Source organism: Rosa chinensis, chromosome 6, assembly GCF_002994745.2.
Source record: "Rosa chinensis cultivar Old Blush chromosome 6, RchiOBHm-V2, whole genome shotgun sequence".
NCBI classification, from domain to species: Eukaryota; Viridiplantae; Streptophyta; class Magnoliopsida; order Rosales; family Rosaceae; genus Rosa; species Rosa chinensis.
The window spans coordinates 6,578,322-6,605,221 of NC_037093.1; the positions used below are offsets into that span (position 1 = coordinate 6,578,322).

At 38.6% G+C, this 26,900-nt stretch overlaps 1 protein-coding gene and 1 long non-coding RNA gene across 5 annotated transcripts in view; one reads left to right on the forward strand and one right to left on the reverse strand.

Annotated features, from left to right (window-relative positions):
* Nucleotides 1–1,574: 1,574 nt before the first annotated feature.
* Nucleotides 1,575–26,900, forward strand: part of LOC112172005 (disease resistance protein RUN1) — a 30,202-nt gene continuing 4,876 nt past the window's right edge. For 2 of the 4 annotated variants that reach the window (XM_024309162.2, XM_024309164.2), the window contains exon 1: nt 25,216–26,426. Coding sequence is in view for 2 of the 4 variants with exons in the window: in XM_024309161.2 (XP_024164929.1) it covers nt 2,896–3,389; nt 3,624–4,716; nt 4,826–5,104; nt 5,202–5,271; nt 5,408–5,412 (1,941 nt within the window). In the remaining 2 variants the exon portion in view is untranslated. Of the gene's footprint in view, nt 2,096–2,767; nt 3,390–3,623; nt 4,717–4,825; nt 5,105–5,201; nt 5,272–5,407; nt 5,545–19,621; nt 19,901–25,215; nt 26,427–26,900 lie in introns of those variants that run through there. The other 2 variants (XM_024309161.2, XM_040507614.1) reach the window with 2 other exon arrangements.
* LOC112172013 lies at nt 6,859–8,287 on the reverse strand. Its single transcript, XR_002925213.2, has 3 exons — nt 8,073–8,287; nt 7,928–7,975; nt 6,859–7,270 (listed from the first exon to the last, which is right to left on the reverse strand). It is a non-coding gene; the product is annotated as an uncharacterized LOC112172013 (long non-coding RNA).

Sequence of the window (26,900 nt, forward strand, 5' to 3'; positions counted from 1 at the left end):
AGTAGATATCTTTCTAATCCTGGCAGGGAGCATTGGGAAGCTGTTAAGTGGATACTCAAATATTTGAGGGGCACCTCAAAGTTGTGTTTGTGCTTTGGTTGATCAGGACCAGTCTTGGAAGGTTTCACAGATGCAGATTTGGCAGGAGACCTTGATAATAGAAAGTCCACTTCTGGATATTTATTTACATTTTCTGGGGGAGCTGTGTCATGGCAGTCCAAGTTACAGACGTGTGTTGCTTTATCCACCACAGAATCTGAGTATATAGCAGCAAATGAAGCTGGCAAGGAAATGATATGGCTGCAAAGGTTCGTTCAAGAATTGGGTGTGAAGCAAGAAAATTATGTGGTACATTGTGATAGTCAGAGTGCTATTCACTTGAGCAAAAATTCAATGTATCACCCTCGCACTAAGCACATTGATCATCGTTATCATTAGATTCGAGATGCAGTGTCAAAGAAGTTTTTCCAGTTGAGGAAAATTCACACCAACAAAAATATTTCAGATATGTTGACCAAAGTGGTTCCACATCAGAAGTTGGAGTATTGCAGCAAGTCCGCTGGGATGGACTTCAAGTAGGAGCCTCACTTCGCATTGCCCCGGATTGGTTTGGAGGGGGAGATTGTTAAGTATCCAGACCAAATTCAAAGAATGTTCATGAATGATCCATTGGTTCTAGAATAATGTATTCTAGTTTCCCACAAGGAATTTATGAGGGTCAAACAACTCTTGGTTCTAGAGTTTGAAGTGCATGGACCAAGATGAATGTGGATGATTCATGAAGGAGCATTAATTGAAGGTGGTTGAATGGAGCATTAATGAAGTCATCTAGAGGGTTCCTCCTTGGTGTATATAAGGAGAGGTCATTTGCTCATTCTATTCAATCCAATCTCATCTTCATCCAAATAGAGAGTGAAGAGTGTCCGCTCTAAGTTGAGAGTGTTGTAGTTGTTAGGTAGCAAAACAAGTGTGAGAGAGAGAGAGTTTCCTTCAAGTAGTATTCTTGAAGTTGTGTATCTCTTGTACCCACCTTATCATAGTGGAAGTTCTTGTTGTTGCTGCCCCGTGGACGTAGGCACCTTGCCGAACCACGTTATATTTGGTGTTCTCTTTCCATTACTCTTTTTATTTCTTTGCATATTATCCTATTGTGGTTTGAGTTATTATTTCCATTCTATTAATTTTCCCAACAGGAAGAAACAGCTTCCCCGAATGCTGTTCGATCATCAGCCCTCAAAGTCGGTGTTTCTCAAGCAAAACATCCTGCACATTGAAGAGTTCCCCAATAAACTGAACTAGATTTAATTTTCTCCATTATTTAAACAGAGTAACAAAGCAGAAGAAATATTTAGCTAAACCACCACCACCATATAGGGAAGTATAAATTGTTCAATTTATTGATGCTCGTAGTTCTCTGTGGTTATGTGTGTTACCTTTCAGATGATAATATATATATATATATATATATATATATATATATATATATATCTATATATTTATTCATAGTCCAACTTTTTTTTCCTGTTATTTGGGCTGATTTGATCCAGGATATCAAAACCTTAGTATCTTTTTTACCAAGGTCTTAACTTTTAGTGTGGAACAACACTTTATAACTTTTAGTGTGGAACAACATTTTACATTCTCAACAGGCTGTCTGCCGTTTGCGTGTGATAGAATTTCAAGCCAAATATGTCGATAACATTTGGGTGACACAAAGCACTTGTGTTCGTAGGACATTGTTGTGCTGATTTACTTGGCGGGTGACACAAAGCACTTGTGTTAGTAGGACATTGTTGTACTGATTTACTTGGCGCCATTGTGAAACCAGTGGTCAATTTTTCCAACAACTCTTCACTAAAGAAGTAAAGAGAGGTATAGTATCTACTTTGATTTTTCCAACAATTCCTGCTCAAGTCTTCACCCGCCACTAGATATGATAGATCTATCTCTCAAAAGTGAAGTCTCTCACCACTTGGCTTCTATTCTTTCTTGATCTTTTCTGTCACTGGAAAGAATGACATGAACATCGATTGATCAAAAAACTGCTATATTTGAAGTCCATCTGATCCCAACTTCAAATTTCCAAGAAACCCATGTTAAGTTCCAACTGATTTCTATCCCATTTTTGTATTTGTTTTTACAATTTTAATTTACTTACATATGTTGCTATGTTTCTGTTCTCTGTTTGAACATCAACTTTTATCGTTTTTCTCGTCTTTTTCTCTGGTTCGCATTTCTGCAGTTCTGCTCATGATTTGTTGTAAAAGAGGCACCAGTTCTTAACTGATCATGGACTTATATTTTCAATTTCTCATGAATTTTCGGAACATAAATGTATACTTGGGCACTCATTAGTTTCAGTCATAACTTTTGGTCAAATAGGATATATTGTTATGTAATAGTGTATCTGTATATGCATTTGCGGCTGCTGCTAATGTTTAACTGTCTATTACTCTGACTAGGGGTTTCAGCCAAATATAAGAAAAAGTAAAACTTGTTTTAACTGTGTTTCAATGAATCATTCTGACACCAATCGTGTTCTTGAGTATATTTCTTTTTAGTTTACAAGGAGCTAGTGTTTTGTGTCTCTGTGTATTTTAGATACCCGAACAAGCTAGAGAAAGCCAAGGAATAAAAATCGACCACAGAAACCATAGCAGCTAATGTTTGTTGCTTCATAGTCAATTATACAACTCCTTTTTGAATGAATATTTATTTATAGTGGATTGACTAGGAATAATTTTCATCTTTTCTACTTTTTATGCAGTGGGGAAGAAAAACCAGGAAACACAAATACATGTTTTCCATGATAGTTGATTCCAAGCCTTGAAATAGCTAGTGTTGAAAGCTCCTGGGGTTACTCGTATATATAGTCTTCGTACACTAACTCTTCTAATGAGCATACAAAGAACCTCTACATCTTTCCCCCCATTAAATCCTCAGTGGAAATATGATGTTTTTCTGAGCTTTAGAGGCAATGACACTCGCAGGGCTTTTACAGACCACTTATACACTGCATTGGAACATCAAGGAATCATAACTTTCAGGGATGATCCTGAACTTCAAAAAGGGGGAGCTATTTCTCCAGAACTTTTTGCTGCAATTGAAGAATCAAGATTTGCTCTCATTGTTCTCTCAAGAAATTATGCATTGTCAACATGGTGCTTGGATGAAATTGTAAGAATTCTTGAATGCATGAAAGCAAGAGAAACAGTGCTGCCAATTTTCTATGATGTCGATCCCTCTGATGTACGAAAGCAAACAGGGAGTTTTAGAGAAGCCTTCGCTAATCTCGAAGAAAGGTTTAGAAATGACAAAGAGAAAGTGAGAAGCTGGAGATATGCTTTAACAGAAGTGGCAAGTTTCTCTGGGTGGAATTCAAAGGAATGGTATGCATATACTCTTTTCTTTTTTCTGTTGCCATTAATTTACAGTAATTAATTTTTGCGCTCTTCATTCTTTTTTTCACAAATAATATAGGCAGCTAACCAATTGAGCTTATGAGGCTTTTCTTAAATGTCATTACAAGAATATAAAAGAAATCAAGTCCAATGCAGACACATTTCCATTAACTAAATCTTCATATCAATAACCTGATAAGTTTAGTCTATTCTGTGTTGTAGGTATGAATCAAAGCTCATTAAAGATATTGTTGATGTTATATGGACAAAATTGCAACCGACATCATGCAGTTATGCAGAAAATCTAGTTGGAATTCACTCAAGATTGCAGCAACTCAATTTTCTTTTAGGTGTAGGACTAGATGATGACGTCCGCTTCATTGGGATATGGGGAATGGGCGGGATTGGTAAGACAACTATGGTAAGAGTGGTGTATGAGAGAATCGCTCGTGAATATGAATTTAGTTTCCTTCTTACTGATGTTAGAAACTCCGTTGAAAGAAGTGGTCTACTTAATCTACAAAAGCAACTTCTCTCTGGGATTTGGACAAAAAAGGCCGACATATCAGACCTTCATGACGGAGCCACCATTATAAGGAGGTTGTTAGGTCACAAAAAAGTTCTTCTCGTTCTCGATGATGTGAACCATTCAAGCCATTTAAAATATTTGGCAGGAAACCGAGAGTGGTTTGGTTTAGGGAGTAGAGTTCTCATCACAACTAGAAATGAGCATTTGTTGATTGAACATGGAGTGGAGAGACGATTGAAGGCAGAAGAATTAAATGATGATGATTCTCTTCAGCTTTTTAGCTGGAAAGCATTCAAAAGAGGTTACCCTGAAGAAGATTTTCTTGCTTTGTCAAAATCTGTTATAAACTATGCCAAAGGTCTTCCTTTAGCTCTTGAAGTACTGGGTTCTTTTTTGTATGGAAGAGATCTAAGTGAATGGAAGAGTGCATTGAAAAAACTGGGAAGAGTTTGTAACTTGGAAATTTTTGACATACTTAAAACAAGTTACAATGATCTAGATTCCGAAGAGAAGAAAATATTTCTAGACATTGCATGTTTCTTTAACGGACAGGACAAAGATCGAGTAACAGAAGTATTAAACAGTTGCGATGTTTCTGCAATTATTGGAATAAAAGTCCTGATGGAAAGATCTCTCTTGACTGTTTCTCATGGAAGACTAAGGATGCACGATTTGCTCCAAAAAATGGGACGGGAAATTGTCCACCGGGAATCTCCTAACGAGCCGAGCAGGTGCAGTAGGTTGTGGCTTCTTGAAGACGTCAAACATATCTTGTCCAATAATTCTGTAAGAGATTTAGTACAAGAGTAATTTAAATTCTTATTTGCTAATACATTATATGACAATTCAGTCTGCTAAATCTGCTTTTTATGATATGATAAAATTGGGTTAACAGGGAACTGAGGCAATAGAAGGCATATTTGTGGACTCAACCGAGTCAGAAGTAAAGGTGGACGTGAATCGAAAATCATTTTCAATGATGAACAAATTGAGATACCTGAAGATTAATAATGCGAATCTACCTAAGGGGCTTGAATATCTGCCCAATAGTTTACTGATTGTTGATTGGACGAGGTATCCGTTCAAATCTCTGCCATCACATTTCAACCCCCAGAAGCTGCTCGAACTTAGATTGTGTCATAGTTGTATTAAACATTTCAGGATAGGAACTGAGGTATACTATATCATTCTTTTATTGCTTTAAATAATTGTTTAATACTTTAATATATCATGAAAGCTAATATTTTCTATGCTTTTTACTTGACATGCAGCCTTTATACAATTTGAAAACCATTGATCTGAGTCACTCTCTGGATCTTGTCAGCACCCCAAACTTTAAAGGTATGCCATATCTCGAGATTTTGTGTCTTGAAGGTTGTATAAGATTGTATGAGGTTGACCCAACAATTGAAGTGCTTGAAAGACTTACTGTGCTGAACTTGAAAGATTGCAAACATCTTGTGTGTCTTCCAAGCAGTGTAGGTGGCTTAAAATCTCTCAAAGTTCTCAATCTTTCTGGTTGCTCAAAGCTTGACAACCTGCCAGATGAGCTGGGTCATGTTGCTTGTTTGGAGAAGCTTGATATGAGTGGAAGTGGCATAAGAGAAGTGCCCTCCTTTATTGGTCTTTTGAAAAACCTCAAAGAATTATTTCTTGTTGGATTTAAAGCAGAGTCACCTAAATCATGGAATATGATGTTCAATCCCTTTGAGTTATTGCGAAAAAGAAGTCACATTCGCACAAGATTGTCATTGCCGTGTTTATCTAGTTTGCATTCATTAGACATACTGGATCTAAGTGACTGCAATCTTTTTGACGAAGCAATCCCCAGTGATTTTGGATGTTTAGCCTCATTAACAATTCTAAGGTTGAGCAGAAATCAATTCGTTAAACTGCCTGAGAGCATCGGCCAGCTCCCTAGACTTGAAAGTCTTCAGTTGGATTTGTGTAGCAAGCTTCTAACATTACCAGAGCTTCCATCTCATGTATGGGTATACGCTAGCAACTGCATTTCATTAGATACATTGGCCAATCAAAGAGGACAATGCAATTTGGTACGAGGAGGATATTTTGGTAACTGTTTCAAAATGGTGGAGAATGAAAGCTGCGGGAGTATAGCACTTTCATTGCTAACACGCTACCTTAAGTTTCAACGTTACGGTTCTTCCGTATATTCATTTCATAATTCATTTGACCATAAAAGATTTCACTTTGTTGCTCCTGGAAATGAAATACCCAAGTGGTACAATCACCAAAGTGTAGGGCCTCTGATAACTGTAGAGCTGCATCCAGGTTGGTTTACTAACAAGTGGATGGGATTCACCTTCTGTGTCGTTTTTAGCTTCCTCAAAACACTCCCGCCTTGTGTTCGGTGGAGCATTAATTGCTCAATGAAGGCCAATGGACGATCATTGGGTGGCACAAGTCTTTGTAACCTGTGGGATCGACCCGTGTTGGATCACATTTGGTTCTTCTATAAGCATTGTGATCACGTTTGCTATGCACATGAGTGGCAGGATATTTACTACCAGCTTGAATGTTCATTTAAACTCACCCTGTACGAGGACATGCATGGAGTGGAGATTCCTCATGGAGTGGAGATTCCGCAAGTGAATAAGTGTGGGGTCCGTGTGATATATGAGGAAGATGTGGAGGAGCTTTGGCAAACATTATTGAAGGAGAGCAATCCCAAGCGAGGGCTTCAACACAATGATGATGATGCAGCATCCAGTAGTGCAAGTCAGGCTCATCCAAAAAGAATTAAACTACTCCTCCTTGATGGCGCAGGCCCCAGTGGAAGCCCTTAGATTCATGACCACAAAGACGATTAATGCATTTTGTGGAAGAAAAGAATTCTTGTGATCCAATGAACACATGCATCTTGTGTCCTTTAATTATGCCTGCTGGTGGCTTGATGGAGCAGCAATATTTAGTTCATCCCAAATTTCGAATGTCTCTTTTATTTTATTGCCATTTATATATTCTGAAAAACAAATTGGCACAAAATTGAAAATTGAAAAATTACATAATTAATGTCTCCGTTAATATTTTTTTCGAGTTGTACGTTTATTCAGACTCTAGTCTTCCAACTCGGGATAAGCATAGAAAATGTGAATGGCATTCGGAAACACCACCAGCTCCGCTTGATTCCCGCGTTTCTTCAATCCCTCGTAGTACCTCTTCCGCCACCAGCAAGTTCATGCGGTGATGGTGGGTGGTTGATGGGGTAGTTTGAGCGGCAAGAGGTGTCAACTACGAAGGAAGCGGCGGAGAGGAAGAGGCGGACAGTCCACGGCATAGCTGGGGCTGGGGAGCTTTGGAGAAAAAGGCTTCATTTTGGCTGAGAACATTTTTAATTGTATCAATATGGTAAAACGAATGAAACTTTATGGAGAAATGAAGATATAATTTACATCACAACAATACGAATGACAAGATTGTTAACAATCACAACCAGCCATAACTAAGATCAACACATTGTTCAATGATCAACAGATCAAACAGAAAACACATCTGATAAATTTTGACCAAGACGAGCAACATAAGAGACTGTAATTCACGGATTAAGCTAATCTAGAGACTCTAATTCAAAAAAACCGATAAATTCTTGTGATGCTACATGCTAGAATTAATTCTGCATTTACTTACACTATTCATGATAAGAACAAAAATCAGAGTCACTACCAGAAATCATGATTATTCTCATACAATTCAAACTGGGTCTCAAAAGTTTCATAATGCACATACCCAGAAGCTCTTATCTAGAACTGAATAAGATCAAAACAAGCAGCAGCCTTCTTTTCACAACTTGGTTCAGAAAAACCAGAATTTGGCAACAATCACTAGAAAAGATTACATAATCATCAAGTAATAAAGCTAACTAATTTCAGAGCCTTATGATCACATCAAAATGGGGCATACCCAATTCCACAATCTAACAACGACCTAAATTAGCTGGCATCGAATTGAAAACAGGAAAATGGAGACGATGCATTACCTGGATGATAGCTGTGGATACAGCGAAACCAACATAGAGATCAATGATCTGAGATTTCAACACAAAAACAAAACCAATATGAGAAATTTGGTTAACATCTTTGAGAATTTCAATAGAAAAGAAAAAGAGAGAGAGAAGAAAAAACCTTGAGAGCGGTAGGAGTGGCGGAGTAAGCCGATCTCAGAGAATTGAAAAGGGCAAGGGCGTCCTGGCTCGTAGAGGACGACGATGACGAAGGCTTCACCATTTTCGAAAAAGATTGAATTGAGTTCAACTCCGGCAACCCCTTCTTCTTCTTCTTCGTCTCTCTGTTACACTGTCTTGCTTGCTCTACTAGATCCAACTCTTTTAACACACTGCGGTCTTGGTTGACCTAAAAGGTTAGGACTTGGGGACTAATATCGTCATTTCACTAACTCTTATGTGGCCCAATAAGAGGACCAGAACACGTGGCTGACCAATAAGTTTTTTTTTTAAGAGGAAAAATAAACTTACAACACAAAACCTCTGACTACATCAAAATTAAATTGATCTAAATTAAAAGCCGAGCAAACCAAAAGAGGAAGTTGGGAACTGCGACTCTCCTCTTCTCTCTGCGTCTTTTGGCTGGGCTACCTCTCTTGCCTCCAGGTATGCTTTTTCATTTGGTTTTGTTATTTACATATCCAAATTACTATGCTTTTTGTATCTGTTTTTTTTTTTTTTCTGAATTTAATGTATCTCTGATTTCTTGAAACATTGAAGTTGGAGACTTTTAGTGCCGTTTCACAATCCCAGCGACCAAAAGAAGCATTAGCTCTTTTGCTAACCAAATGTTAATTGGAATGGAACAATTTAGCCAGTGCGTGATGTTGCTTCGAATAGTTGTTTAGTCTTTCCTGGCTTAATTATGGCATAGACGCATAAATTACTTCTGGTTGGAACTGAATTAGTGTTGTATTTATGACTGGAATGGTCAGTTTTATGTGTTCTTGGGTTGTTTGCTCGAGTGTAATCACATTTGATTCCTGTAGTGTTTTATATGATCCCTTCACTTTCCTCATTATGGATGTGCATACCAATATAGACTTGGAATCGCTAACAGCTGTTAACTACATTTTCTGTAATGATTAAACGAGGAATGTTCTCTATGAGTTTCATCATTCGATTGATGAGTTAAATCTTCTTGGTGTAATTCGAATATCTCGATTATCATATAGATGTGCCTAAGCATTTGTTTCTTTAATGGCATCTATAATACACAGTATAAAAGGGTCTTGGCTTTTGTTTATGCATGTTGACTTTATGTATTGGGTTCGGGGTGAAGTATACTGTGTAGGTTCATTGTTAGCAAGTGGGTTAGAATGAACCATGAAATGTCTCTGAAGGCTATGATCAATCCTGTTTTGCTTATATAGTTTGTGTTTAAGTCATATTTGGATGTCTTGCTGTTTATATCGAATACGTATCGTTACGTAGAAGATGAGTTATGTTGGTCCAATCCAACATCAGTTCTAGATTATTAGTTGCTGCACTGTGATCTCTCTTCTATTTAGTAGTTTAGTTTGATTTACTTGGAACTTTAAAAACTACTATTTTGTGCTCCTTTTTAGCAGAAAAAAACAGAGTAAATAGATTGCCATAACTTTTTGTAGTGCTTCTCATTACACATCTGGTGCCAAACATAAGAAGAAGATGCAATGGAAGGCTCCAGTGGTTCAAGGCTTTCTGGGATGCAGAGACAAGTACTTGGTCTATACTGAAACTTCTTGCCGGCAGCTCGTTCAAAATCTCCTGAAGATCGTCACTAGATTGAATCATTTGTATCAGATGAGTCCGCAACAATGATAAACAATTAGACAGCAAAAACTTCCTTTACAATGAGTAATTGCTTCATCTGGGAAGAAACAGCTTCCCCGAATGCTGTTTGATAATCAGCCCTCAAAGTCGGTGTCTCTCAAGCAAAACATCCAGCACATTGAAGAGTTCCCCTTTATTCTTATACACAAACTGAACTAGATTTAATTTTCTCCATTATTTAAACAGAGTAACAAAGCAGAAGAAATATTTAGCTAAACCACCATGTAGGGAAGTATAAATTGTTCAATTTATTGATGCTCGTAGTTCTCTGTGGTTATGAGTGTTACCTTTCAGATGATAATATATATATAAATATATATTTATTCATAGCCAACTTTTTTTCCTGTTATTTGGGCTGATTTGATCCAGGATATCGAAACCTTTGTATCTTTTTTACCAAGATCTTTGTTTAAGGATATGTGTATTGAGAGAGATTGATGAGAGAATTGTGTGTCATATTATTGAGAATAGGAGCCCTATATATAGGGATTACAAAGTACTAGTTCTAATGTTACAAGGAATACCAATCCGTGTAGGATTGGGAAATCTAGAACCTTCTCTCCTATTGCTACTCCTAGTTTGATAAGGCACACTAAATCGATATTCCTTCAACACTCCCCCTTGTGCCGCTCAAACTTGGTGGTGACGCTTCATCCGTTGCCTCGTTAAAAACCTTGCCAGGTAACAAAAACCCTGTGGGATAAAAATAACTCTGGTCGAAGGACAAAAAGAGCACAACACGTCCTTCACTCCTCGAGATCGAACATGTAGACATCATAACTCCCCCTGATGTTGATATCTCCCCCTGATTGCTACAATCGTGGGAGTTCGGATAACTTTCTCAATCCGATGCTCTTCACATGTTTCTCGAATGTGGATTTAGGTAGCGACTTAGTGAATAAGTCCGCTACATTATCCTCTGATCGGATTTGATTCACTTCAATCTTTAGAAGTGATTGTTGTTGCTGATTATAAAAGAACTTAGGCGATATATGCTTGGTGTTGTCGCCCTTGATGAAACCTAACTTCATTTGTTCAATACAAGCTGCATTATCCTCATAAATGCATGTAGGTTCATTTGTGGTAGACTTCAAACCACAACTTCCTTGAATGTGTCGAATTACGGACCTTAGCCATACACATTCACGTACAGCTTCATGTAGAGCAATAATCTCTGCATGATTTGAGGAAGTAGCAACAAGGGTCTGTTTTGTAGACCTCCAAGATATCGCAGTGCTTCCCATGGTAAAGACATAACCAGTTTGGGAGCGACCTTTGTGAGGGTCAGAGAGGTACCCTGCATCAGCAAAACCCATCAAAACATCATTGTCGTTTTGATGGAGGGAGATAGGAGAACGCCGGCCACCATGAGCGGTGGCGGCGCCGGCGGCGGCAACATGGCCGGCGGCCATTCCATGGACGGGGGCGTTTTGCCTCTTGGGGTCCAATCCCAATTTTCCGTCATTCCTTTTCTCTCTGTAGGGATAGAATAGGCCCATATCAATCGTATCTCTTAGGTATCGAAAGATTGTCTTTATACCAATCCAATGGCGGCGTGTTGGCGCAGAGCTATGTCGAGCTAACAAGTTCACTGCGAATGAGATATCTGGTCTTGTGCATTGAGCTAAGTACAATAATGCGCCTATTGCACTCAAATAGGGCACCTCGGCCTCTAATGGTTCTTCGTCCTCATCCCTTGGACGAAACGGATCTTTTCCGGGCTCAAGATTACGGCCGATCATGGGAGTACTCGTAGGCTTTGCTTTATCTTCATTAAAGCGCCTTAGGATTTTCTGAGTATATGCAGACTGATGGATCAAGATTCCATCACTACGGTGCTCGAGTTCTAAACCGAGACAAAACCGTGTTTTCCCAAGATCTTTCATCTCAAATTCGGATTTCAAGTATTTAGCAGTTTCCTTCAACTCATCTAGAGTTCCAATTAGGTTCATGTCATCGACATAAACTGCTACGATTGCAAATCCGGAACTTGTTCTTTTAATGAACACGCATGGGCATATTTCATTGTTAATATATCCCTTCCCAATCAAGTAGTCACTTAGACGGTTATACCACATCCGTCCGGATTGTTTTAATCCATATAGTGAGCGTTTTAACCTTATTGAAAACGCGCTCCGTGGTTTAGAGCCACTTGATTTGGGTAATTGAAGTCCATCTGGAACCTTCATATATATCTCTGAATCTAGATCCCCATAGAGATATGCTGTAACCACATCCATAAGCTGCATGTCAAGTTTTTCGGAAACTACCAAACTGACGAGGTAGCGGAACGTTATCACGTCCATTACGGGAGAATATGTCTCCTCGTAGTCGATTCCAGGGCGTTGTGAGAAACCTTGCGCCACAAGGCGGGCTTTGTATCTTACCACCTCATTTTTCTCATTACGCTTTCTAACAAAGACCCATTTATGGCCAACAGGCTTTACATTTGGGGGTGTCTGCGTTACAGGCCCAAATACCTGTCTCTTTGTTAGTGAATCCAATTCAACCTGGATCGCATCTTTCCATTTAGGCCAATCCGCTCTTCGTTGACATTCTTCAACAGAGTGAGGTTCGATATCATCATATTCTATGATTCCTTTTGCAATATGATATGCAAATGCATCATCAATCGCCATAGAATTTCTATCCATCATCTCATGTACACTAGTGTAATTTATGGAGATCTCTCTATTCTCTGGAGTTGGTTTTGACATTGGAGCGTCCCCCAATGATGTCTCTTGGACATAACCATAATCCGGAATGTTCTCATGAGATGGATTATTTACATCGATGATTAATGGATTATTTTGTGCCAAACTCGCTTTCTTTCTTGGGCGAGAATCCATCGAACCTATTGGCCTCCCGCGCTTCCTGGCAGGAGCCGTGGACCTAGCCACAACGTCACTACCACTGTGGACGTTGGCGCCATGCTCAAGTGCCCTTGAGGTGGCGTCATGTCCTCTAATTTTAGGGACATCAATCCTTGCAGGCACATTTGCAGCAGGTATGTGTGATCTCGTCACTTTAGCGATATCAGAAAACGCATCAGGCATCGATTCTGCTACGTTCTGAAGATCGAGAATTCTCCGCACTTCAATTTCGGACTGTGCGGTTCGGGGATCAAGATGAGACAGAGTGGGGACAGACCACGACAATTCCTGTCGTTCCTGTTGAACATTTATGTTCTTATCTCCCCCTAACGACGGGAAGACTGTCTCATCGAAGTGACAATCCGCAAATCTTGCGGTAAAGAGATCGCCTGTCAAGGGTTCTAAATAGCGGACAATGGTTGGAGAATCATATCCAACATAAATGCCTAATCGTCGTTGAGGACCCATTTTGGTGCGCTGTGGCGGCGCAATAGGCACATAAACTGCACACCCAAATATGCGTAAGTGTGAGACATTAGGCTCATACCCAGTCACCATCTGGGACGCAGAAAAGGGTTGAGTGGCAGTGGGCCTCAGACGAAGAAGCACAGCTGCATGCAATATTGCATAGCCCAAGCAGAAATAGGGAGATTGGTGCGCATTACCAATGCCCTAGCGACCATTTGTAGTCGTTTAATGGCGGCTTCTGTGAGACCATTTTGGGTGTGAACATGAGGAACTGGATGTTCAACTTCTATCCCAATGGACATGCAATAATCATCAAAAGTCTTTGATGTAAACTCCCCAGCATTGTCTAACCTTATAGACTTAATAGGATGATCAGGGTGGTGAGCCCTTAACTTAAGTATTTGTGCTAGGAGTTTAGCAAATGCAGCGTTCCTTGTGGACAATAGCATGACATGTGACCAGCGTGTCGATGCATCAATCAACACCATAAAATATCTAAATGGTCCGCATGGTGGTTGAATAGGTCCACAAATATCACCGTGGATTCTTTGCAAGAATGGTATATTTTCTTTAGTGTCCTTTGCATAGGATAGTCTCGATCCTAATTTTGCTAAAGAGCAGGCTTTGCAGAACGAATGATGGGCTTTTGAGACAACCAATGAGGATTTTGGTTTAGCCATAAAGTCACAATTGACTTTAGAAGTAGAAGGAGGAGTCAAACAATGATCCATGGCGTCAATGCTATGTTGTTGCCGTAGGGGGTAGACGGCGCCGGCCCTAAGTGGCCGGTCTTGCACAGTCTTGGCGCCGTGAGGCGCAGGTGCATCTCCTCGAACCAATTTTTGGTTTTTACTTCTCTTCGTTCTGAAGAATGGATGTCCGTGTGAAGTCTTTAATATACGGATCATCATATCACGACCTAGGTGTCCCAGACGGTCATGCCAAAGCCTATATGTGTCAGAATCCCATAAATCATCTCTCATAACATGATTGGATTCAATTATGCGAATAGTGGTTGCATACAACCCACTAGATCGACACATAAGTTTCTCTAAGACTCTTTTACGTCTGTAGTCATTAGAGGTGATGCAAAGGAACTCTTGTCCATTCTCACAATGCGTGTCCGCATGAAAACCATTGGCTCTTATATATTTGAAGTAATAAAGTTCAAAAAATATGTCCATGACATGAGATAAAATAAATCGATACTTTATTAATAATAGCCAATGATTACATCAAAGTTTCGTGACCATAATCTAATCCAAAGAAAAATCAAACATTAGACAAATTGTAGTCACTCAATTCGTTCGGTAATTCCAATTAAATATGACCAGGGAAGTAGAGAGAGATGTCGGTGGAGCAAAGCTCTCTTAAGTACCACTAATCTCAATTACTTTCCTAGACATCATACTTAATTGAGTACGCCTAGAAGAAAAGAGATAATCCAATAAGTCATTTTATTGATTAAGGCATAATTGCCATTACATAATTCTTGGAAATTAAAAGACTATTCTAAATAAAAATCTGGGGCATTCTATCTTCATCGCCAGATTTAAAGTCTTTTATAGCTCGATATCTTGATTACCATTGATCAGGTACTCCATAAATACCATGAAGAGGATGCTCTCTTAATTGAGATGTATTGACACAATACATATGGTCCCTAGGACTAATGGCGTTGGAATAGTGCAACCATGGCCAAAAGTGGCGCCATGGTGTCCAACCCTATACCCTCAACGTCATGACTCCTATGGTCATGTTAGGGTCTTCTCAATCAATTTGTTCTTTTGTGTTTTTCCACAAGCATGCATAAATAATATGATGCAGAGAGCCTCCAAACAATATTTCATAACTCTTTCAAAGTTATAGTGAAGCAGATATTATTCCATCGTGCTTCTATGTTCGGAAAGTTGTGAATGTTACTAAAATGTTCACTAGGCGCAACCCAAAGGTTGTTAGCGTTATCCTCATTCATGTACTCAAACTGGAGGGCCATCTTCATGTGGCGCTTCATCAGGGTAAATGCCCTGGAATTATCTATCTCAGTTTGAGGGCCTTGAGTGGTTCTTTTAGAACAAGACTCCTGGATTGTAGGCAATAAATCAAGGGCAATTGGGTGGAGCTCAACATTTTGAGTCCACATGAAAATTCCGTGCCCGTAGAATCCAATGGAGTAAAATCGAGCTCGTTCAAGTCTTACATCCTAAAAAGGAAAGCAAGAACGTATTAGTTTCGGAGTCAATGCTTCCACGAAAACTAATATGAGATTTCTGAGCAGTAATGCTACCAAGAAATCGATTTCCAAGAAATTTGGATTAGACCGAAACAATGATGTTTAAATGGTCAAAATCTATGCTCATGAACGCTCTTAGTCCGTAGCTTACGAACGCTCTTAGTTCGTAAATCGATGCTTACGGACGCTCTTAGTCCGAAGTCTTACGAACGCTCTTAGTTCGTTAATTGCGTGAATCCCCATGATTCCGCTTTCTCAAGAATCGAACCCACGTTATAAGAAAGGTGGGATGTAGAAGAAGGGAGGTTTTTAAGTCCCCGAGAAAAGAAGAAATATTTAAATTTCGAATTATAGGAACTTCAAAACTTACTCTTTTGAATACTTACTTGGTGAAAATTCGGAGCAGATTCTGTTCTGAACAGCTTGTACCTCGATTGGTGTACAGATCTAAATATGACTCCGATAAGGCTGAAATTCGGAGGTTAGATGGAAGAGACAGAGACGAACAACTTTTATGAAGAAAGTTTTTCGATCTGAGCTTCCGAACTAGACGTTTCGAGGCTTGCAAGAAGACGGATGTGCACAGGAACGGGAAAAAGATGCAGTGGGTGTGCGTTGGCTTGTTTGCGCAGCAGTGATGCTTCGATGGCAGCAGGTTGGAACGCAGGGCTGAAGGAAGGGGGGCAGCAGGGGCTTCTGTGCAAGGTTGCAAGCGTACAGGCGCACGGGCTGCAGCGAAGGCTCGGCTAGCTCGGGCTAGGGGCTGCTTTGTGAATGAGTTTTGGTTTTTCTGTTTTGTGGTTAGAGTCGTGCTGATAACGTGTTTAAGGATATGTGTATTGAGAGAGATTGATGAGAGAATTGTGTGTCATATTATTGAGAATAGGAGCCCTATATATAGGGATTACAAAGTACTAGTTCTAATGTTACAAGGAATACCAATCCGTGTAGAATTGGGAAATCTAGAACCTTCTCTCCTATTGCTACTCCTAGTTTGATAAGGCACACTAAATCGATATTCCTTCAACAATCTTAACTTTTAGTGTGGAACAACACTCTATAACTTTTAGTGTGGAACGACATTTTTTATTCTCAACAGGCCGTCTGCCGTTTGCGTGTGATAGAATTTCAAGCCAAATATGTCGATAATATTTGGGTGACACACTTTTTGTAGGACATTGTTGTACTGATTTACTTGGCGGGTGACACAAAGCACTTGTGTTAGTAGGACATTGTTGTACTGATTTACTTGGCGCCATTGTGAAACCAATGGTCAATTTTTCCAACAACTCTTCACTAAAGAATTAAAGAGAGGTATAGTATCTACTTTGATTTTTCCAACAATTCCTGCTCAAGTCTTCACCCACCACTAGATATGATAGATCTCTCTCTCTCTCTCTCAAAAGTGAAGTCTCTCACCACTTGGTTTCTATTCTTTCTTGATCTTTTCTGTCACTGGAAAGAATGACATGAACATCGATTGATCAAAAAACTGCTATATTTGAAGTCCATCTGATCCCAACTTCAAATTTCCAAGAAACCCATGTTAAGTTCCAACTGATTTCTATCCCATTTTTGTATTTGTTTTTACAATTTTAAGTTACTTACATATGTTGCTATGTTTCTGTTCTCTGTTTGACATCAACTTTTATCGTTTTTCTCGTCTTTTTCTCTGGTTCGCATTTCTGCAGTTCTGCTCATGATTTGTTGTAAAAGAGGCACCAGTTCTTAACTGATCATGGACTTATATTTTCAATTTCTCATGAATTTTCGGAACATAAATGTATACTTGGGCACTCATTAGTTTCAGTCATAACTTTTGGTCAAATAGGATATATTGTTATGTAATAGTGTATCTGTATATGCATTTGCGGCTGCTGCTAATGTTTAACTGTCTATTACTCTGAATAGGGGTTTCAGCCAAATATAAGAAAAAGTAAAATTTGTTTTAACTGTGTTTCAATGAATCATTCTGACACCAATCGTGTTCTTGAGTATATTTCTTTTTAGTTTACAAGGAGCTAGTGTTTTGTGTCTCTGTGTATTTTAGATACCCGAACAAGCTAGAGAAAGCCAAGGAATAAAAATCGACCACAGAAACCATAGCAGCTAATGTTTGTTGCTTCATAGTCAATTATACAACTCCTTTTTGAATGAATATTTATTTATAGTGGATTGACTTGGAATAATTTTCATCTTTTCTACTTTTTATGCAGTGGGGAAGAAAAACCAGGAAACACAAATACATGTTTTCCATGATAGTTGATTCCAAGCCTTGAAATAGCTAGTGTTGAAAGCTCCTGGGGTTACTCGTATATATAGTCTTCGTACACTAACTCTTCTAATGAGCATACAAAGAACCTCTACATCTTTCCCCCCATTAAATCCTCAGTGGAAATATGATGTTTTTCTGAGCTTTAGAGGCAATGACACTCGCAGGGCTTTTACAGACCACTTATACACTGCATTGGAACATCAAGGAATCATAACTTTCAGGGATGATCCTGAACTTCAAAAAGGGGGAGCTATTTCTCCAGAACTTTTTGCTGCAATTGAAGAATCAAGATTTGTTCTCATTGTTCTCTCAAAAAATTATGCATCGTCAACATGGTGCTTGGATGAAATTGTAAGAATTCTTGAATGCATGAAAGCAAGAGAAACAGTGATGCCAATTTTCTATGATGTCGATCCCTCTGATGTACGAAAGCAAACAGGGAGTTTTAGAGAAGCCTTCGCTAATCACGAAGAAAGGTTTAGAAATGACAAAGAGAAAGTGAGAAGCTGGAGATATGCTTTAACAGAAGTGGCAAGTTTCTCTGGGTGGAATTCAAAGGAATGGTATGCATATACTCTTTTCTTTTTGTCTGTTGCCATTAATTTACAGTAATTAATTTTTGCGCTTTTCATTCTTTTTTTCACAAATAATATAGGCAGCTAACCAATTGAGCTTATGAGGCTTTTCTTAAATGTCATTACAAGAATATAAAAGAAATCAAGTCCAATGCAGACACATTTCCATTAACTAAATCTTCATATCAATAACCTGATAAGTTTAGTCTATTCTGTGTTGTAGGTATGAATCAAAGCTCATTAAAGATATTGTTGATGTTATATGGACAAAATTGCAACCGACATCATGCAGTTACGCAGAAAATCTAGTTGGAATTCACTCAAGATTGCAGCAACTCAATTTTCTTTTAGGTGTAGGACTGGATGATGACGTCCGCTTCATTGGGATATGGGGAATGGGCGGGATTGGTAAGACAACTATGGAAGAGTGGTGTATGAGAGAATCACTCGTGAATATGAATTTAGTTTCCTTCTTACTGATGTTAGAAACTCCGTTGAAAGAAGTGGTCTACTTAATCTACAAAAGCAACTTCTCTCTGGGATTTGGACAAAAAAGTCCGACATATCAGACCTTCATGACGGAGCCACCATTATAAGGAGGTTGTTAGGTCACAAAAAAGTTCTTCTCGTTCTCGATGATGTGAACCATTCAAGCCATCTAAAATATTTGGCAGGAAGCCAAGAGTGGTTTGGTTCAGGGAGTAGAGTTCTTATCACAACTAGAAATGAGCATTTGTTGATTGAACATGGAGTGGAGAGACGATTGAAGGCAGAAGAATTAAATGATGATGATTCTCTTCAGCTTTTTAGCTGGAAAGCATTCAAAAGAGGTTACCCTGAAGAAGATTTTCTTGCTTTGTCAAAATCTGTTATAAACTATGCCAAAGGTCTTCCTTTAGCTCTTGAAGTACTGGGTTCTTTTTTGTATGGAAGAGATCTAAGTGAATGGAAGAGTGCATTGAAAAAACTGGGAAGAGTTTGTAACTTGGAAATTTTTTACATACTTAAAATAAGTTACAATGATCTAGATTCCGAAGAGAAGAAAATATTTCTAGACATTGCATGTTTCTTTAATGGACAGGACAAAGATCGAGTAACTGAAGTATTAAATAGTTGCGATGTTTCTGCAATTATTGGAATAAAAGTCCTGATGGAAAGATCTCTCTTGACTGTTTCACATGGAAGACTAAGGATGCACGATTTGCTCCAAGAAATGGGACGGGAAATTGTCCACCGCGAATCTCTTAACGAGCCGGGCAGGTGCAGTAGGTTGTGGCTTCTTGAAGATATCAAACATGTCTTGACCAATAATTCTGTAAGAGATTTAGTACAAGAATAATTTGAATTGTTATTTGCCAATACGTTATATGACAAGTCAGTCTACTAAGTACTAAATCTGCTTATTATGATATGATAAAATTGGGTTAATAGGGAACTGAAGCAATAGAAGGCATATTTGTGGACTCAACCGAGTCAGAAGTACAGGTGGACGTGAATCGAAAATCATTTTCAATGATGAACAAATTGAGATTCCTGAAGATTAATAATGGGAATCTACCTGAGGGGCTCGAATATCTTCCCAATAGTTTACTGATTGTTGATTGGACGAGGTATCCGTTAAAATCTCTGCCATTGCATTTTAACCCTCAGAAGCTGCTCGAACTTTGCTTGTGTCATAGTTGTATCAATCATTTCCGGATAGGAACTGAGGTATACTATAATTATTGTATCATTCTTTTATTACTTAAAATAATTGTTGAGTATATCATGGAAGCTAATTTTTTTCTATGCTTTTTACTTGACATGCAGCCTTTATACAATTTGAAAAGCATTAATCTGAGTCACTCTCTGAATCTTGTCAGCATCTCAAACTTTAAAGGTATGCCATATCTCGAGTTCCTGTTTCTTGAAGGTTGTATAAGATTGTGTGAGGTTGACCCAGGAATTGAAGTGCTTGAAAGACTTACTGTGCTGAACTTGAAAGATTGCAAGAATCTTGTACATTTTTCAAGTAGTGTACGTGGCTTAAAATCTCTCAAAGTTCTTAATCTGTCTGGTTGCTCAAAGGTTAACAAACTACCGAATGATGTGGGACTTTTAGAAAGTCTGGAGAAGCTTTATCTGAAGGACACTGGCATAAGAGAACTACCTACGTCTACTAGAATGCTTGAAAGACTTTCTCTGCTAAACATGGAAGATTGCAAACATCTTGTGTGTCTTCTAAGCAGTGTAGGTGGCTTAAAATCTCTCAAAGATCTCAATCTTTCTGGTTGCTCAAAGCTTGACAAATTGCCAGATGAGTTGGGTCATGTTGCCTGTTTGAAGAAGCTTGATGTGAGTGGAAGTGGCATAAGAGAAGTGCCCTCCTCTATTGGTCTTTTGAAAAACCTCAAAGAGTTATCTCTTGGTGGATGTAAAGCACAGTCACCTAAATCGTGGAGTACGATCTTCAACCCCTTTCAGTTATTGCTGAAAAGAAGTTGCATTCCTGCAAGATTGTCGTTGGCTTGTTTATCTAATTTGCGTTCATTAACCTACCTGAATCTAAGTGACTGCAATCTTTCTGAAGAAGCAATCCCCATTGACTTTGGATGCTTATCCTTATTGAGAAGATTAAATTTGAGGAAAAATCAATTTGTTAGACTACCCGAGAGCATTGGCCAACTCTCTAGGCTTGAAAATCTTCAGTTGGATTGGTGCCACAAGCTTCGGACATTACCAGAGCTTCCATCTCATGTACACGTAACACTTAAGAATTGCATTTCATTAGATACAATGGTCAATCAAATAGGAGAATGCAATTCCGTGTTATTTGCAAGTTGTGTTAACTGTTTCAAAATGGTGGAGAATGAAAGCTACAAGCGTGTAGCACTTTCGTTGCTAGCACGCTACCTTAAGTTTCGACGTTGGAGTTCTTCCGTACATTTTAAGCATAGAACATTTGACTTCATTGCTCCTGGAAATGAAATTCCAGAGTGGTACAATCACCAAAGTGTGGGGTCTTTGATAACTGTAGAGCTGCATCCAGGTTGGTTTAGTAAAAAGTGGATGGGATTCGCCTGGTGTGTCGTTTTTAGACCCCTAAAACCATTCCCGTCTTCGGTTGAGATGAACATTCTATGCTCATTGAAGATTAATGGACAACCCTTGGCTGGCTTTGGTATATCGTTTGGGTTTGGGGAAAAGTGCGATCAACCTAAGTCAGATCACATTTGGTTCTTCTATGTGCACCGTGATGTCAGATACCCTAAACAAGAGTGGCAGGATATCTACTATGAGCTTGTACTCTCATTTATTCCCTTCTGCTTGGGGCCACCAGGAATATGCGCCCTAGCGAGTCTGCAATTGAAGGATGTTCGTATCCACAAGGAAATTGTGCAAGTGAAGAAGTGTGGTGTGCGTATGGTATATGAGGAAGATGCGGAGGAGCAGAGCAATGTTGGCACTAATACCAAGCGAGGCCCTCTACACTGTGATGATGAAGATGATGCAACATCTAGTAGCGCAAGTCAGGCTCATCCAAAAAAATTAAACTACTCCACCTTGACGGCGGAGGACCCGGTGGAAGCCCTTATATTTATGACCAGAAACATGGTTAATACCTTTTTTTTTTTGGTTTTTGGGTGATTAAGAAGGAAAACCTGATTGTAAAAAGTTCTTGTCAACCAAGCTGCAGTTTCAGGGGTTACTCCACTCTTTGAACAAAAACCCTGATCTTCCCTCTGCGTGTCAGGTCAACTTTGGCGGAAAGGTTTTCCATGCGGGTGGCAACAATTTCGGCCTTGTGTTGTATGGTTGCATTATAGACCCAGCGTCATGGCATAGTATTGGGGGAAGCAACATTTGATGTGAAGTTTAAGATTGCCAATGGTGATGGAGGAGGGAAAGGCTTCTACCATGAAAGTCCACTGCATTATCATCACTTTAACGATATTGATTCATGGTTTACTAATCCATAACAGTTTGGGAAGAAGTACCGGAATCCAAGGCTTTATAGTTACTATGAATTCCAGGATGGCTTCACCATGTAATTAAAGTCACTCTTTCACATTGTCCCTCTCCCTGGCTAATGAACTCCAGGATGCCTAATGAAAAGTTGGTTCTGATTCTATAGTTCATTTGTTTATTAATTGTACTTACTTTATAGAAAGAGAAATGCTATAAGCCATAGCGAAATTGATTTGCCAACTATTCAAAATTTTCAGTTAAGCACACCACGATATCCCCAGAAAATCTGATTCATCTGCTATTGTCTTTTTCTCACTTTCAGTGCATATACGGGGGTGCGTCATTTTTGACTTTGGAATAGGGCGTAAGCTCAATAAGGACAATGGCCCGTCTGCGGTGATTGTTGAATCTAATGCAGGGCAGTTCTCATTGTCATGCAGAGATTCACCTGCCTTCTTTTTGAGTGTCAGCTAGAAAAAGGCACCGTGTTGGTTTTGTTAATTCAGTTCAGTCAGACAGATATATATGGATCGGCCTACATTAGAGTGTTATGTATTGCCACGCAAATGGGATCCCTTTTGTTGAGGAAAAATCATTGCTGGAGCCATGTAGACTACCTGGTCACAGCAGCAAAGTAGATAATCAAATAAAGAATTAAGGGCCCAAGAATTAATTAACCAACATCAAGTTGCAACACAGGATTTCATTTAGGCAATAGAGAAGTAGACATGGTGAATCAAACAGTTTAAAAACATGCGCACAGCGCGTAATCAAATAGTTATAAAGGGAGGGTTGTTGGGCTCATGGTTGGAAAAGAAGTGGTCTATAGGACACTATGTCCTTTAACATATAAAGCCCAAACACTCCAACAAAAACCGAGACTCAACTTCACAACATTGAATCAATATCAAGACAAATGATATGTAAATAATATTTTCATGTATGAGTTATGCTACATGTTGTCATGGTCATGTAATGCCTAATTTCAATTTATTGAAATGCATAACATCATCTCCCAGAAATGCATGTTAAATTAGAAGAAACCACAACTACCAAGATAAGAAAAGCCATTTCATTACTGTTACTTCAAAAGAAAGATGCTTGGCAACAAAGACCATCAAGCACTAAAGTTAACTTATTTCAGACAAGTTCAAAATGCCTAAAATATCTCAATTGGGTGTAGTTGTAACTAATCCCGCTGCTTGCAAATTTCTTGTGAACTCTCTAAGCTTTGAACACAAAAGCATATGTTAACTGAAGAACAAGGCTTCATTTTGGCGGAGAGCGTTTTTAATTGTATGAATATAGTGAAGAGTATGGAAACCTATGAAGACAGGAAGATATAATTTAGATCAAAACAATACGAATGACATGATTGTTAACAATCACAGCAAGCCATAATTAAGATCAACACATTGTTTCAATGATCAAAAGATCAAACGGAAAACAGATCTGATAAACTCTGACCATGATGAGTAACATAAGAGAGACAGTAATTCACGGATTAAGACTGTAATTCAGGAAAACTGAGAAATTCTTGTGATGCTAGAATTCTGTAGTTACTTACACTATTCATTATAAAAACAAAAATCAGAGTGACTACCAGAAATCATGATTATTCTCATACAATTCAAACTGGGTCTCAAAAGTTTCTTAATGCACATACCCAGAAGCCCTTATCTAGAGCTGAATAAGATTCCAACAAAAAGCAGCCTTCTTTTCACAACTCGGTTCAGAAAAACCAGAACTACATCAAAATGGGGCATCCCCAATTCCACAATTTAACAATTACCTGAATTGGATGGAATCGAATTGACAACAGGAAAATGGAGACGATGCATTACCTGGATGATAGCTGTGGATACAGCGAAACCAACATAGAGATCAATGATCTGAGATTTCAACACAAAACAAAACCAATATGAGAAATTTGGTTAACATCTTTGAGAATTTCAATAGAAAAGAAAAAGAGAGAGAGAAGAAATAACCTTGAGAGCGGTAGGAGTGGCGGAGTAAGCCGATCTCAGAGAATTGAAAAGGACAAGGGCGTCCTGGCTCGTAAAGGATGACGATGACGAAGGCTTCACCATTTTCGAAAAAGATCAACTCTGGCAACCCCTTCTTCTTCTTGGACTAATATCGTCATTTCACTAACTCTTATGTGGCCCAATTAGAGGACCAGAACACGTGGCTGACCAATAGTTGGGAACCGGGACTCTCCTCCTTGAGACTCTGCGTTTTTGGCTGGGCTACTTCTCTATGTATGCTTTTTCATTTGGTTTTGGTATCTACATATCCAAATTACTTTGCTTTGTGTATCTGATTTGGTTTCTGAATTTGATCCATCTATGATTTCTGGAAACATTGAAGTTGGAGACTTTTAGTCCAGTTTCACATTCCCACCAACCAAAAGAAGCGTTGGCGTTTTTGCAAGCCAAATCTTAATTGGAATGGAACAACTTAGCCAGTGCTTGATGCTGCTTCGAAATTGTTGTTTAGTGCCTCCTGACTTAAATATGGCATAGAAGCTTCAAATTACTTCTCGTTGGAACTGAATTAGTCAGTTTTATGTGTTCTTCGGTTGTTCGCTCGAGTGTAATCACATTTGATTCCTGTAGTGTTTTATATGATCCCTGCACTTTCCTCATTATGGAATCGCTAACAGCTAACATCTGCATTTTCTGTATTGATTAATGAGGAATATCCTCTACGAATTGCATCATTGATCGGTTGATGAGTTGAATGCTACTTGGTATATTTCAAATAGCTCGATTACCATTTAGAAGTGCCTCAGCATTTACATCTTTAATGGGCATCTATACACAGTATAAAAGGGTCTTGGCTTTTGTTTATGCATGTTGACTTTATGTATTGAGTTCGGAATTAAGTATCCTATGTATTGACTTTATTGTTAGCAAGAGGGTTAGAATGAACCATGAAACGTCTCTGAAGACTATGATCAATCCTGCTCTGCTTATGTAGTTTGTGTTTAAGTCATTACTTGGATGTCTTGCTGTTTATATCAAAAACGTATTGTTATGGAGAAAGTAAGTCATGTTGGTCCAATCCAACATTTCTTGAATCTTGAATACAAGTCGCTGCACTTAGAGGTTACGAAGCAAAGGCGGAATGCCAATCCGCGGACTATGATCCATTACAAACAACAGTTTCTGAACTCTCTTCTATTAAGTGGAAGATTTTGGTTTACTTGGAACTAAAGAAACGTACTATTTTGTGCCTTTTTAGCAGAAAGTACAGAAGTAAAAGATTGCAGTAACTTTTTGAAGTGTTCTCAAGACAAATCTGGTGCCAAACATAAGAAGAAGATGCGATGGGAGCCCCCAGTGGGTCAAGGCTTTCTGGGATGCAGAGACAAGTACTTGGTCTATATAGAGGGTTCTTGCGGCCAGCTTGTTCAAAATCTCCTGAAGACCGACACAAGATTGAATCATTTGTATCAGATTAGTCCCGCAGCAATGCTAAGCAAGTAGACCTCAAAAATTTCCTTTATATTGAGTACTTGCTTCGTCGTGGGAAGAAACAGCTTGATCAGCACAAGACCCCGAATACTGTTGGATTATCAGCCCTCAATGTCAAGTGTTTCTCAAGCCAAATATCCTGCACATTGAAGAGTTCCTCTTTATTATATACATACTGAGCTAGATTTAATTTTCTCCATTATTTAAACAGAGTAACGTAGGAGAAGAACTATTTAGCTGAACCATCATGTAGGGTAAGTCTAAATTGAGCATTTTATTAATGCTCGTAGTTACGAGTATTACCTTCCAGATGATAATATATTTATTGATAGTCCAACTCCTATTGTTCCTGTTCTTTTGTCTCTCATTGTTGTTAGACGATAAATAAGAGCTGATTTGATCCAGGATATCAAACCTTCGTACTCTTTTTCTTTCCGGGGTCTTGATTTTTAGTGTGGAATAACATTTCACACTCTATACACGCTGTCAGTCTGATGTGTGACAAAATTTCAAAACACATGTGGACAATTTGATCACATTATTTATTTAACTCATTTGAAACCTGTGGTCAATTTTCCCAACAAGTCTTCCCTAAAGATAGGTATGGTATCTATTTTAAGTCTCTTCCTCCTAGTCTTCCACACGATATGATAGATCTATTTCTCTCAAAAGTCAAGTCTCTCACCTCTTTGCTTCCATTCATTCTTGATCTTTTTTGTTGCTGGAATGAATGAAATGAACATTGAATGATCAAAAGCTGCTATATTTTAAGTCGATCCGATCCCAACTTCATGTTCCCACGAAACCAGGTTAAGCTCTAACTGATTTCTATCCCAATTTTGTGTTTCTTTTTATAATTTTAATTTGCTTGCATATGTTGCTATGTTTCTGTTCTGTATTTCAAGATCAACTTTTATCGTTTTTGTTGTCTTTTTCTCTGATTAGTATACTGCAGTTGTGCTCATGATTTATTGTAAAAGAGGCATCAGTTCCTAATTGATCATAGGTTTATATTCAGAATTTCTTATGAAATTTTGGAACATACATGTATACTTCAATACTTGGCCACTCGTTTTAATCATAAATTTTGGTTATATGGAGATGTGTTATGGAATAGTATATGCATTTGCAGCTGCTGCTAATGTTTAACTGTTTTTCACTCTGTCGAGGGGTTTCAGCTAAAAATAAGAAAAGGAAAATTTTTTTTAACTGTCTTTCAATGAATCATTCTGAAACTGGCCAGTCGTGTCCTCAACTATATTTTCTTTCTAGTTTACAAGGAG